The sequence below is a fragment of the Euprymna scolopes genome, chromosome 39, assembly GCF_053919585.1.
Source record: "Euprymna scolopes isolate OS-2025 chromosome 39, ASM5391958v1, whole genome shotgun sequence".
NCBI classification, from domain to species: Eukaryota; Metazoa; Mollusca; class Cephalopoda; order Sepiida; family Sepiolidae; genus Euprymna; species Euprymna scolopes.
In genome coordinates, this window is record NC_136520.1 from 70,823,656 (window position 1) to 70,838,890 (window position 15,235).

The 15,235-nt window shown below is 32.0% G+C and overlaps 1 protein-coding gene across 1 annotated transcript in view; it reads right to left on the bottom strand.

Moving 5' to 3' along the window:
• LOC145263848 (ectonucleoside triphosphate diphosphohydrolase 8-like) overlaps window positions 1-10,259 on the bottom strand; it is a 379,759-nt gene extending 369,500 nt beyond the window's left edge. The window contains exon 1 of the mRNA XM_080120925.1: window positions 10,147-10,259. Within this exon, the coding sequence (XP_079977051.1) occupies window positions 10,147-10,244 (98 nt within the window). The 5' untranslated portion in view covers window positions 10,245-10,259. The remainder of the gene's footprint in view (window positions 1-10,146) is intronic.
• Between the last annotated feature and the right edge of the window lie 4,976 nt (window positions 10,260-15,235).

The window sequence follows — 15,235 nt, forward strand, 5'->3', positions numbered from 1 at the left end:
ACTATTATATAAAAGTGTGTGTGTGAGAGAGAGAGAGAGAGAGAGAGAGAGATCTTTCCTGAAATATTACGAAACAACGAAGCCTACCTTTTGCAAATTTTGCATAAAGCTAATTTATATGTCTGGCAGTGTTCTTAGATATGTTTTGTATGGAAATTCATCCGATCAGCATAGGAAATCGAAAAAATGCGATCTTGAAAATACCTTTTCCCTCTTTTAGATAAAAAGATTTTTTTTATTTTTACAGAGGAATATTTTACGTTACACCGGCTAAGTGAAATAAAATCTTTAAAATTCTTAAAAACAGATATATTATAACCTGGAGGTATAACTTAGTGTTATGTTTTGACGTTCATCTTCGTCGCCAACGCCAATGTTTGCAGGTTGGACCAAATAACGTATAAGGCAATACAAATGAAGACTCAACAAAACAAAGGTAGATCAATAAGAAGTGTATTAGGAAAAGTATATTTACAGTATATTTACATAATGGTTGTCAGGTAAGAGAGTCTTGGCTGGAGAACATATCTGCTCTCGGCTCGGCCTTCGGTGGCTTCTGGTTAACACACCCTCAGACTAACCGAGTCTTGCTATTTATGTGTAATATTATCCACATAATATAAATGAGTGGGTGCCACCACAACACTTAGTATTAGAGCATTCGACTACTTACGACTATTTTTTTTCTTGTTAGTGAGTTCAATTTACGATAAAAGAAGAGTACCCATTAAAATCGCCGCAAATCATTTCTTTGTTTGCATATTTTAAAACTGAACATTAATCAGAATTGACTTTTCCAGGGCATCCATTGTCAAGCCCAACTATCAGCTGACGTGATATAGTCAACAAACATAGACGGAATTTGATGAACGACATTATCACTATTATTTATTTATTTATTTATTTGCGAATTAGTTCACCGGGCAGATTATTCATCGTAATATATAGTAATCAATATAATAATAATACATATGCAATCTGCATAAATTATAATATCATGTTTAAGCGTATTGTATGACCGGGCTACCAGCTAAGTATTTAATAAAACAGTGAAACTACATTATACTCATATACGGCATAATCACGTTGACACACCGGTTCCCGCTGGATCACTGAAGTTAAGCAACGTTGAACCTGGTCAGTACTAAATGGGTGACCATTTGGGACTTTCAGGTGCTGTATGTGCTCTCCGCTTATCTCGGCATTGTTTCCAGTCGTCCTGGTCTTCTGCTTGGCGATTACGCAACCCTTGCCTCTCAATTACACGCGCTACCGCCCTCAAGGGATATGTTTTGTCTTTCAAGACTGAAAGGAAGCATGGGGAAATTACACTCGCACGTTGGGTTCGATCTTTCAGTTAAAAATTTGCATACTTGGAGGAAACTTAACTTTGCAGAAAACACTAAAGTCCACGCACGCAAATTTTATTGGTGAATTATTTGTTACCAGTACGAAATTTTAACTTTACTATTAAACAACTTTAAGGCGCACATTCTAACAAATTCGGGAATCTATTTGGTTTGAATTGTTATAAACTTTAAAATTTACCAGCCAACATTTTTGGCTAGAAAATATTTAAGTTAAGAGTCCAAGAAATGAAAACGTATAATACGAAATCCCTTCCAAATCGAGCTGTCTATGAAAAACAACCAACGTCCATTTTGATCGCTACCTTACATGTTCTCCTTAGTTTTCCTTCTGAACTGGACCTGTCATCTCAACTGTTCTACATCTATCAACCCAACAACATCTAATCTTTCAATGTGGTCAATTATCAATTTTCAAAGACTGGTACCATTATAAGAGATTAGAGATATTCAAAAGAGAATTCAGTGTTAAGAAAGAATATCCAATAAGTCACCGATTTTAATTGATTTTTTTTTTAAATAATATAAATAAAAAACGTATTTCAAACGAATTTCTATAATAAAAAGCTTTCCATTTATTTTCTTTCTTTCAGCCGATATTTTATTTAAAACCGCCTTTAAATTCGCACAAATCGTAAAGCGATCACATACGATGTCCCATCCTAACTTACTTTTTTTCAATCGGTTTTTATAAGAGTTAACTTTTTGAATAAATGAATAAATACATAAACAAACCGTATAGACCTCCTATGACGGAACAGAATAATATTACAACCCGACAACGAAACGATTTGGGGCTTATCTGTATCATTATGTTGTGATACCACAGAATTTAAAAAATATATTTATTTATATACAAATAATTACACATTGGTCCTTATTATAAAGCGGGGAATGTTTCCAATATGGCTGCTAAATAGTGTCATAAAAATGTCCTACTTTAACTTCGTCTGCATTTTATTTTCTCAAACATGAAGCACGATTGTCTTTTGATTGGTGCCACCACCTATGCCACACTGGATGAATATGGCTATTGGGAGAGAAAGAAAGAGAGAGAGAGAGAGAGAGAGAGAGAGAGGCTGAAACAGCGACATTATTCGTGTTATCAAAATGGCAGCTAAATCGGGTTATAAAAATGTCCTGTCTTAACTGGAGTTGCATTTTATTTTCACGAACATAAAACGCGACTATCTGGGTTGGTGTAGTCATATCGTGTTTCAATATGGTGTATACCTTAGCCTCTTGACTGGTACTTCCCCCCCCCCTTTTCACGTGCCAAGGCAGGCATCGTTACGTTTTATTTGGGAAGACATTCAAGTAGCTGTTCCGCACAGCAGGCACAAATCTCTCTCTCTCTCTCTCTCTCTCTCTCTCTCTCTCTCTCTCTCTCTCTCTAAGTGTATATATATATATATATATATATATATATATATATATATATATATGTATAATACAAATTACAATTAAATTTAGCAAAATGATCCAAGATGGTAAAACTAAAGTATATTATAAATATTAAAGAATTAATATTTATAAAGTAATCTCAACCGGATGTAAAAGTTCGATAAAACCAAATAGAAGATAGAGCTTATAATAATTTATTAACTATTTGTTCTTATATATATATATATATATATATATATATATATATATATATATATATATATATATATATATATATATATATATATATATTGTTTTAACAAAAACCAAGACTTCAAAGAATGGGTTGATAGCAACAAATAGTGCATTTCATTGTTAATTACAATTGTTTCAAACCATTCGGACAAATTCAAACATTATGTCGTTTGAAAATTTTCACAAGAACAGCCTTTCTTCAGACTTATTTAATAAACAACATTTTAACAATATATATATATATATACATATATATATATACAGTAAGTTATAAAAAAAATATGGCGATTAAGCTACACTGAATATTCCGCGTTTCATCCACTCTAGGACTCTTCAGGCTTATGCGCCATAAGCCTGAAGAGTCCTAGAGTGGATGAAACGCGGAATATTCAGTGTAGCTTAATCGCCATATATATTTTATAACTTACTAACTAGCTCTACCTACGTATTGAACACTTTTGAAGTAAATACTTAAAGGTTATGCATAAATTTATACTTTCGTATATTAATTTTATGTGAATAAATTAAGTAGTTATATATATATATATATATATATATATATATACTAACATGGGTGCACGGCGTTGCCCGGGTGTGTTTGTAGGTGTGTGTTGAGCAAAAAAAAGTGGTAGTACGAAGGCAGGCTTGAACCCGTATCGCGAAGGAAGAAAAGAACAGGGGGAAAAACCTCACGTCTTTGCTGTTACGACTACCGGCAAATCGGATGTGACATAGGTTTAAATTAAGGCTAGACAATCGAAAAGAGAGGATGACTATCGAAAATATCGGCGAAAAAAACGACCCCTCCCTGTAGAAAAGTTCCCAGTTGAGGGTGAAGATATTAATGTTTGTAGCCAATTTTTCGGTATTTTTCGTCTGAAGGGCCAAGCTTCAAAACGATACTGATCTTGTGAAATTCCGTCGCTTCTGTCGAACGTTTTAGGCAGACATGCAAACATGCATACCTACATTTACATATTGGTAGCTCAAATTTCCGACCCAAACAGATTAAAAAGCTTGCCCTATCTCTGAATACCATTTATGTAAAATTTCAAATATTTAGACCAGAACTTGTCTGAGTAATTTGGTAGAGACCGCAGGGGTCAATTTTTTTAACTCTGACCCTATTATGACCCCTGAACATTTATTGTTTTGGGCTCAAATCAAGTTATTAAGTTAGATCTATGTTCAAGGTACCTATATCTAAAATTTCAAATGTTTATACTGAAAATTGGTGGAGGAGTGTGGTAGAGTTCTCAAAGGTCAAATCGTTGAAATTTGACCCCTTAACAGCCAACTTTCTGGCCGAAAACCAATCAGACAGACGCACAGACACACAGACATTTTCACTTTTATATATATACTACCAGTTTCGCCCGGCTTGTACTGTTTATAACTTTCTGTGCATATGTATATATAAAAACGTGTGAATATGTTCGGTAGGGAAGTGTACACAGACAGACCGACAGACAGACATTTTCACTTTTATAGCATGGGTGCCTGGCATTGCCCGAGTATTTGGCGGTGTATGTTGAGCAAAAAAAAAAAAGCAGTCAATTTGTTAAAATTTGACCCCTATTATGACCCCTTAAAATTTAATGTTCTGGACTCAAATCAAGTTATTAAGTTAGATCCACGCCCAAGGAACCTATTTCTAAAATTTCAATTGTTTATACCCAAAATTGTCGGAGGTGTTTGATAGAGTTCTCAAAGGTCAAATCGTTGAACTTTGACCCCTTAACACCCAAATTACTGGCCGAAAACAGATCTCAAAGATTTTCCAAATCTCAGCACCCTGTATATCAAATTTCGAATCTGTAGACTAAAAATTGACACTCTTTAATAATCACATGAGTTTCAATGGATCTACATCTAGGAAACCAAACTATACAACCATGACATATATATATATATATATATATATATATATATATATATATATATATATATATATATATAACTACTTTATTTACTCACATAAAATTAATATACGAAAGTATAGATTTATGCGTAAACTTTAAGTATTTACTTCAGAAGTGCTCAATACGTAGGTAGAGCTAGTTAGTAATTTATAAAATATATATGGCGATTAAGCTACACTGAATATTCGGCGTTTCATCCACTCTATGATTCGTCAGGCTTATGCGAGAATTTTGTGGTTGTTTCTCGTTTTTATATGGTCCTCTTCTGTTGAGTATTTTAGTTAGCCAATCAGCTTTTTAGTATCCACCGCGCCCCTTCCTATCAGCCAATGGGCATGCATTTTATCGAACAAAGGATCTGTTTTAGAACTAGGTCAGTGGTTTAAGGCAGCCATTTTCCTTCTTTTTTTTATTTTTTTTATATATAAATACACATATGTGTACATACATATATACATATATACATATATATATACACACATACATATATGTGTGATCGTTTAACTTTGAACTTTGACCCCTTAACAGCCAAATTTCTGTCCGAAAACCGATTTCCCAAATCTCAGTACCCTGTATATCAAATTTCGAGTCTGTAGACTTAAAATTGACAGAGTTATTGCGTAGGGAAATATACACAGACACACACACACACACAGATACACAGACGGACAGATACACAGACACATTGACTTTTATAGATATATAGATAGGAGATTGTGCCATTTCTACCTACCCTCCCCAACCCCCCCCTTCTGAATGTTTCTAAAATCTATCAATAATTTCACGTTTAAACGTGGTAGCTGCGTTATGGGGATTTTGTTTTTTAATTTATTTTGCAAATATTCTGATATTTGAGAAGAATTTATTCGGCAATATTGTGATGCTTAATTTGTAATATATTTCAATTTAATTTTATTATATTAAACACTGATTTTATGATTTGTTTCTGGCAAACCAAAATATATTCTCTCTGAAAAACAGATAAAACCAGCTGAGAAAATTTGAAAACCTTCTGGGGAGCCAAACGCTTCAATATAATTCCAAAAATATGTAGTAAGAAAACATGGAATATTTTGTATATTAATAATATTTTCATCTCGGATAAGAAGTTAAAATATAATGTTTTCTTTTTGGGAGATTTTTTTTTTTTCGAATTAGCGGTTCTTGAAAAGTATGTAATACTTGTTTATATAAATAAAAATAATATATCTGGCTCTTTTTTATTGGGCACTAATTCGTTTTAGTTCATGGATTTTATCACTTGAATACCTTTCACCTGATACATACATACATACATACATATATATATATATATATATATATATATATATATATATACATATATATATATATATATATATATATATATATATAAGAGCAATAGTTAATAAAACATGTTAAAAAAAACTCTTTAAAAAAGAGTTAAAACATATTTAATTTGAAAAGGAAACACTAAATAAGTGAATATTCCTTAATCCGAATTGCATGCTTATCTATCTATCTATCTATCTATCTATCTATCTATATATATATATATATATATATATATATATATATGTCTGTGTGTGTGTGTGTGTGTGTGTGTGTGTGTGTGTGTGTGTGTGTGTGTGTGTGTGTGTGTGTGTGTGTGTGTGTGTGTAATTCTTGGTTCGTTCGTTATTAGTAGTCTAAATAACCACTGGACGATTGCTTCGACATTTTGTTATAATATGTTTACTGTACCCATGCGTGTTTTTATGTATCTCTTTTTTAATTATAACATTATACTTAATTTTTCTTTAATAAATAGGTGGATTTCTTTGTACCGATAGGCTATTTTTTTATTTGGGAACATATTTATTTATCATCGCCTGCCGTCACATGACATCGCTTAAAGGAATTTTGGTCTCACCACCACAGGCCGTGGTCTCGCTTAATGTAAACAAATTCTTATCATGTTGTATGAAATATTTTTGAAAATATCAGATTCTAATCTATTAATTTTAAATGGATTTAATCACGTGATTGAAATTTAATTTAAATTAACCACATGTGGTCGCTTTCCTCTCAAATATTCAGCGAAAAATGGTAGGTACGCTTAAAATGTATAAAAATTTTGACCCCCTCCCTTTACTTAAAAATTCACCAAAAATCAGGAAATTGACTAATTTTAATGAAAATTTCAGTATTTATCTAATAATGATCGCAGAATTATTTTTATTTAAATCTTAGTGAAAATATATTATTTTGTTTAAACAAAAAATACCTTTACTAAAGTTAGGGTGTTCAGTAGTAAATATAAAAAGGCAAGAATTTATTTTTGCTTTGTTTATATAAATAAAGCATCGTAATTTGTAACAATAAAAAAATACAATAATTTTTACAGGAACATTACGAAAAAAGCCCCTAAAGTCTGTATTAATAAATTCGCTTTAACTCGAAGAAAAATGAATTTCTCGAACTACCGATATTACCATTGAATTAAGCATTGTTTATTTAAGGCATGCGTTTTATAATTTCCTTGCTCGCAAGAATGTAAAACTTTCGGCGTAACATAATTTTTATATAATATTTGCCAATATTTAAAAAAAAAATTAAAAACAGGAACATAGAAAAATAATTAAATAAAAAAAAAATGGTTTTACGGATGCGCATCTAGGTAAAAAAAAAAATAGCACCCTCCTTCCTTTTAATTGCATGATATCATTCTCAGACAGCTTTACGACTGTCTCAGATTTTGAGCCTCTGTATATTCCGTATTTCCAAAAGTACGGTTTGTTGTGCTTATGCAAATGGCAAAAACACTCGGTTGTAGGGCTAATTCAGCTACTTTACGCACAAACACGGTGTTTTTTTTATAATTCAATATCTTAGGACTTTACAAATTATCTTTGAAATAGACCCAGTAAATTAATATTTATCTCTAAAAGGATTTTTACAATGAATTTATTTAACGTCAAAATTTAGCTGAATTGGTAAGCTCGCCGTGAAAACATTTTTCATCATTTTTTTTTTTTTCACGAGTACAATTAAGTTTAGTCCTTAATCTTTCAAATACAATCAAAAGGTTGTCGGAAGCTTACAAAAAAATTATGATAAAACGGCTTTCAAAACTAGGTCCCCCTATTGTTCGTTTATTTTTGCCCATACCTAAAAAATTGATATTAGCAGCAAATCGACCATCATCTTTTTACTATTCAGGAAATTAAAGATTCGATTAAATTCCTATTTCAGTCACCTAAATTATTTAGTGTTGAATGAGTTTAGGAATATATATCCAAACCTAAATATTACTTTTACTTTAAAAAGAATAACATTAATGCACTAAGTTAGGTAAAATTTGCATAGAATGCTCTGCTTTACGGTTGTTGTAAAAATGGAACGGAAATTTAGATTTCGTTCCCTTTTAAATTCGGTATATTTTTACATTACGTCCAACTCACCGTTCACACTCGACATGTCAACTTTTATAGGTTTTCGGTTATGCTGACAAGGGTATTGGTGTCTATTCCGAAGGCCGTTATTAACATGGGTAGATTGGAAAATCTGGTAGCCGGGTGTCAAATCTGCTTAAAATATCGAAAAAAAAAAAAAAAGAAAAAATAGAAACTCTCCTAAACATACTGGCAATAATTTGGTTTCATCTTTCCCTTGAGTGTTTCCAATAATGGGGATTGATTTACTAAGATTTGTATTAGAAGCTGAGCACTTTTTACAATTATTTAATTGTTGAATTTACGTTTTGGTTAATTTTTTTAGTTTGCAAAAAATTGAACAAAAGACGAAATTAAAAAGAATGGTACTCATGCAGAATTTGACCCACCTCCCCCGGATTCCAATTATGGTTAGGGTTTGATCGGCAATCACCGGATTCAACCGAGCGTTGTTCAAATGTTGAAACACTAAATCAACATTTCATTCATTTTTTTTTTTTTTGCATGATTAATTAATTGATAATGTGAGTATTTTTCTGTTTATTTTCTTAACATCTGTTGACAAAAAATACTTTGTACATTCACTTGAAAAAAAATCAAACTTTTCTCTACTTTCATCTAACTATTTATAGTGTTGATATGAAGCATTCATCTGTTCTTCTTATAATAAATATTCCGTTTTTAAAAAGAAACGTTTACTGCCAACTTTCTTTTTAAAAAAATGTGCAAGTTTTCCTGAAAAGAAAAAAACAAAAAAAACTTTCATCTAACAATCTATGGTAAAAAACTAAATTTTTTTGTGGAAAAAAATAGAACTGTTTTTGATGAATAAAAAATGCAAAAATAATAAAAGTAAATAAACAATACAAAATGCAATTTTTCTGGAGGAATGTGTTCCATTTTAACAAACTGAACCACAGCAACGCGTGGCCGTGTACAAAGAGTATTTATATATATATATATATATATATATATATATATATATATATATATATATATATATATATATAGCTTAAAAGGTTAAAAAAAATTCCCAAGACTATATATATATATATATATATATATATATATATATATATATATATATATAAGCATGCAATTCGGAAAGATATTCAAATAGCTGTTAAATATTGAAACAGCAATTAAATCTCTATTTCTTGCTTCTTTCTCTCGATATATATATATATATATATATATATATATATATATATATATATATATATATATATATGACAATGTATGCATGTATATATTCATATATACGTATGCAAAATGATCTGACACATTTGTAGGTTTAACAAAAAGCAAATAAAATAAAGAAACAAAAAAATGTTTTTATTTTCGAAAAGTAGATACACGGTGACCCCCCCCCAAAAAAAAACGGGCCCAAACTCTAATTAGGCCCTGTTTCTTAGTGTTTTGTCCGAATGAAATGAATCTTTGGTCATAACTAATTTATTATATCCAAAACATCACATTAAAATAATAGGGTCTTTGGCCTTTTTTTCTCCGTTCTACAGCATATACTCTAGATATACTTTCTATGTTTTTTGTTGTTGTTTTTTTGGTCACCCTGTATAATGCTATTTTGTTTTTGTAATAAAATGCTATTTTGTTTTTGTAATAAAATGCTATTTTTTTTTTTTTTTTTACAAAGGCATCACCACATTATCAAGGCCCAGAGGCCACTCAAGGATAAGGGTTAAAGAGTGTACAGTAGAAGTTGGTCAATATAGTAATCATTAGTAATGAAAATTTGGTAAATTTAATAACTTATATGGAACGGCTCATCAAGAACTTATTTACCTTAGACTTGAACACAACCATATTGTAGTCAGCCGGAAAGCAGGAAAACGGAAGACAATTCCACAGGCGTGCAGTTCTAAGAAAGAAGCTTTGTTCATGGAATCTATGTTTAGGTTTAGGCACAGATAAAGAGTGGGGGAAATTATTGATAGTGTTTACAGCTAGACGAGTGTTTCTTGTGAAAGTTTGGCGAGGGGGGACCATAGATTGAAGCTCAGTTGAACACTTTCCATGAAAATAACGATACATCAGAGACAAACTCGCAACATCTCTTCTGTGAGATAGAGGTTGTAAGGAGGAGAAAAGGACTATGCTATTTTGTTTTTGTAATAAAATGCTATTTTGTCTTTGTAATAAAATGCTATTTTGTTTTTGTAATAAAATGCTATTTTGTTTTTAATACAATGCTATTTTGTTTCATTGGGTTTAAAAGATAAAATCAGTCACATGAGATCCGTTGTTGTCCAAGCAATGTCAAAGGCGATCATGAAATTTCGTTTCAATGCTGATCCAGTTGCTCTGAAATCGTTAACCCGTAACAAGATCGTGTTTCGAGCTGGTACGTGATCATGTCTGCCAAGGTTTAAGTGCAAACGGAACGTTTGTTGTATTCGTTTGTTTTGATAAACGTTTTAGCAATGAAAGCGCGATGCTCACAGGTCCAACTCATGCCAACCACTTAAAAAATAAACGAAAAAGCAATGGAATTATAAAGATAACAAAACAAAATGGCTTTATATGAAAAAAAAAATGGTATCATATTTACTTTTAGAGAATAACACTTTTTTGTTTCTTTCTTTATTTGTTTTATATTAAACCTACAGATGTGTCAAATCATTTTGGCTGATTATGTATATATATATATATATATATATATAATATGCATGTATATATACATATGTATATATACATGTATATATATGCATGTCAACGATATATATATATGTGCATATATATTATCTGCGACAATGTCCATTATTAATTACGGGAAAAATACGCCCACCATTTGAAAAGGGAATACAACTTAAAAGGAAATACAACTGAATATATATATATATATATATATATATATATATATATATATATATATATATATATATGTTCTTATTGATTTGTAAATCGCCACTTGTTCTCGTCTTCTCTTACCAACAACGACTATATCTCATTCCTCGCATTGTGACATCCTTCTAAATCTCTACTACATATCTACCCCACATAATGCTTCAAGCAAACTACATATCAATCCTATATATATATGTGTGTGTGTGTGTGTGTGTGTGTGTGTGTGTGTGTGTGTGTGTGTGTGTGTGTGTGTGTGTGTGTGTATATTTCAACGTCGTACCATTGGTTTCATTACGCCGAATCAACCATAAGAGGTTGGCGTAAATTCATCAGCGACATTGAAAAACTGAAAACAATGCAAAGTGATAGAGAAAAAAAAGTTAAACGAGCGTTTAAGACTCAGAGTTTCAAATTTTAAAAACATAACTTAATAATCGACGCCAAATCTTTCACTAATATTACCTAGCCAAGGTAGACGTAGGTAGATAGGGCATTTGTCGACAGATTCCTGTTTAACTTTATTGAAATTGGTGAAAGATTTGCCAAGCAAATTTCTTCTGTTGTACAACAATGTTACTTTGCATCAAATACCCGTATTGTTTTTTCTTGTAAACCCATTTTGTCTTCAATTTGTAAAAACATTCTCCCCCCCCCCACCCCCACCATAACAATTCTATTATTTATTTAAATGTGGCTGCGGTGTGCGCTACGTCGGGCGGACGTCTGAAAGATTAGATAATAGGGTAAAACAACATGTTCCATCCAAACTTCGAAATGGAAACTACCTACCTGCGGACGTTTTGAGCAATAGCCATGGCTCATCTGTAGGAGAGCACCTTATAAATAATCGTATTTGCGCTTCGAATTTTAGTGCGGACTTTTTCTCCATCCTTAGCAAGTCGCACTCTCTTTACCATCTTAAAATTCTCGAAACTATATATATTAAAACTCTGAGACTTTCTCTTTGCAAACAAAAAGAGAATCTCTTAGGGCTTAATCTAGTTTGTATTTAATAATTCCCCCCTTAATTTTTTTATACATATATATATATATATATTTCCCCCCCCTACTTTTTTCTTCTCCGAATCATTGTTCCCCCCTTTTCTTTTTAAAACGTAATTAAGCTCGATTTTAACTCTGTTGGGCGAGTTTCGAAACCGGTCAGCTGACGCATTCATTTTTATTTTTAATTTCACAATCTAAAATAAAGAATGTTTTCGAACAAGTTTAAATTTGGTCTTTACATTGCCATAATAAAATTCTGTACCCCGCAAAAAATATTTATATATATATATATATATATATATATATATATATATATATATATATATATATATATATATATATATATAAGCGAGATAAGACACTGATTGAATTCAGATGAATTCGCTATATGGGAAGAATATCACTTTCTCGCATGGGCCTATTTTCTGCCCACCCGGATTTATAATCCCGAATGACATTGGACTCCTTCCGATAATGGACTACCCAGGTTGTATCAACGTCTCTTTTCGTATAATTTTCTCCATATAATTATCCACAACCACTCAAAAAACTATTTTCAATTTGTGGTGAAAAGCAGAATAGCGTCCATTCGCAGCTGAACATTTTGTTAACTGCATTTCATTTCCTCTGATGATTTGAGCCATTGTTGAAAATCCATGGATTAAGTTGTGTTGTTTAAACAACATGGCTGACGAGAGCCTAACATCATTTACGTTTTACGATTAACTGGCCCCCTTTATGTTGGGCTTGAAACCGACGGTACCAATGTGTTTCTGAACTTCTGTACTATTAAATAAATAAATATTAAGCTCTTATATCGAAAAAGTTTTTCTTTGTAATCGAGCACTTAGTTGGAATTCTTTCCACAGACAGAAACAACATGGCTGATGAGAGCCTAACATCATTTACGTTTTACCATTAACTGGTCCCCTTTATGTTGGGCTTGAAACCGACGGTACCAATGTTTTTCTGAACTTCTGCACTATTAAATAAATATATACATATATATATGTGTGTGTGTGTATGTATAGTATAATTATGTCAGCCCCTTTAAAAAACTCGTTTCTTATCGTTGAGCTCTTTCAGTTGAAATAAAATGTCGGTCAATTTAGCTCTTATGCGCAGATCATCATATAATGATTAGATCACTTTGTCAGACGTTAAAAAGCTTTTAAAAAATAAATGTTTAAATTTCAACAGCATTTCTCACGGTTAACGGTAGCCGAATGGATTAGGTCCTTGCTAATGAAGCCACCGATGGCTTCTGTTGCCGGGTTCGAATCTATCGACTGGTGTTAATCGTGACACTCTGCATTGAGTATTCTCGAAAGGATTTAGGTATTTACTAATTATTATGGTAAATAATTATATACATACATACACACACACGTATATATATATATATATATATATATATATATATATATATATATATATATATATAGTGGGATAGATAGATAGATTTAATTGCACAAAGCATCTATGAGAATGACTTCCAAAATAAGGAGTAAAATTTACCTCCCCCCTTTCTCTCTCTATGTTTATCCCTCTTTTTTTATCTATAGTTCTGTCATTATCTCTTCATTTCTTTATCTTCCTATTATTCACCCTCTTTCTCTCTCTATCTCTATCTCTCTCTCTCTCTCTCTCTCTCTCTCTCTCTTTCACTTGGAACTCCTCTCTCTATCTATTCATCTATGTATCTATTTTACAGACGCTCAATTTTCTTCTTTTTTTTATTATCAATACAAGATTAGGACGCATCATTCCAAAAGTTTCTCGTTGGCATTTTTGCAAGATAACATCGAAAATAGACAGCTGCAAGATATAAACCCGACCTTAGCATAAACAATATACCATCATCATCATCATCATCATCATCATCGTGATTTATCATCATTGAAATCATTATCATCATCTTCTGCATCATCATTTCATATTCGTTGGCCTCTTTATCTTTGCGCTACCGTCAGCTTAATTGCACGAATTTCTTTCTCTAGTACGTCTAGTAATTTCAAGTACGAGTTGACATCTTAGGTAACCCTATACTATTGAGATGTCGGTAAAAAAAAAATTTACTGTCAGTCGCAATGTAGAAATTTCGATTCTAGCTCCAGCATTGTTCTCGTCCCGTCAGCCATGATCAAGCAGAAGTCTTAAACAATCACCAATACAGATCTCTTTTTATATATAAATATTAATGAAAGAGACGAACGATAGAATCCGATAGTTTAGTTGGACACGAATGGGAGTCGATGATATATATATATATATATATATATATATATATATATATATATATATATCTTCTATAATATAAAAGGACAAAAAGTGTGTGTGTGTGCGTGTGTGTGTGTGTGTGTGTGTGTGTGTGCGTGTGTGTGCGCGCGCCAAAATCTTTCGACGCACGCAATGAACACTGACAATATTGGGATAGTTTGAACCGTCAACTAGGCCGTTTTTTACATGGGGCACTTTTTGCGTAAACATTTTTAAACATTCATCATACGTCATGTAATGACTTATTTCGAATGTGGGTAACGTTGTATGTCGCGGTGGGCGCGGAGGTTAAAGCGTTTTTTTTTCAGTTCTTTTTCCTTTTAGAGTTACAGGTTCGAACCTGGCTACTGTAATTAATTTTTTTTTTGTTTGTTTCTTTGCGTACTCACTCGATTGGAACATTTTTAGGGCTCCGTTGCTCAATACCCTCACCATAAAATCTCTCCACATCCGGGCAACGCCGAGTACCCCCGGTAGTAGTATATAAATTTCAGTCGTACGTGTGATTGTGTGTTTGTGTGTATGTCCGCTAAAAACTTTTGTTATCTTCATCAAACCGGCATGAACTGGATAGCATTAGAAAGAGCGACACATAATATCGTTAGTCGAGGCCAATCCAAGCACACTTGTTCGAGAACTTGCTTCCGAAATAGACGTAACGTAAATGACAATTTCCAACCAATTGAAAAGACAACAAAAAAATCTTAAATGGGTACCTCACGGATTGAACAACAACTAAAAG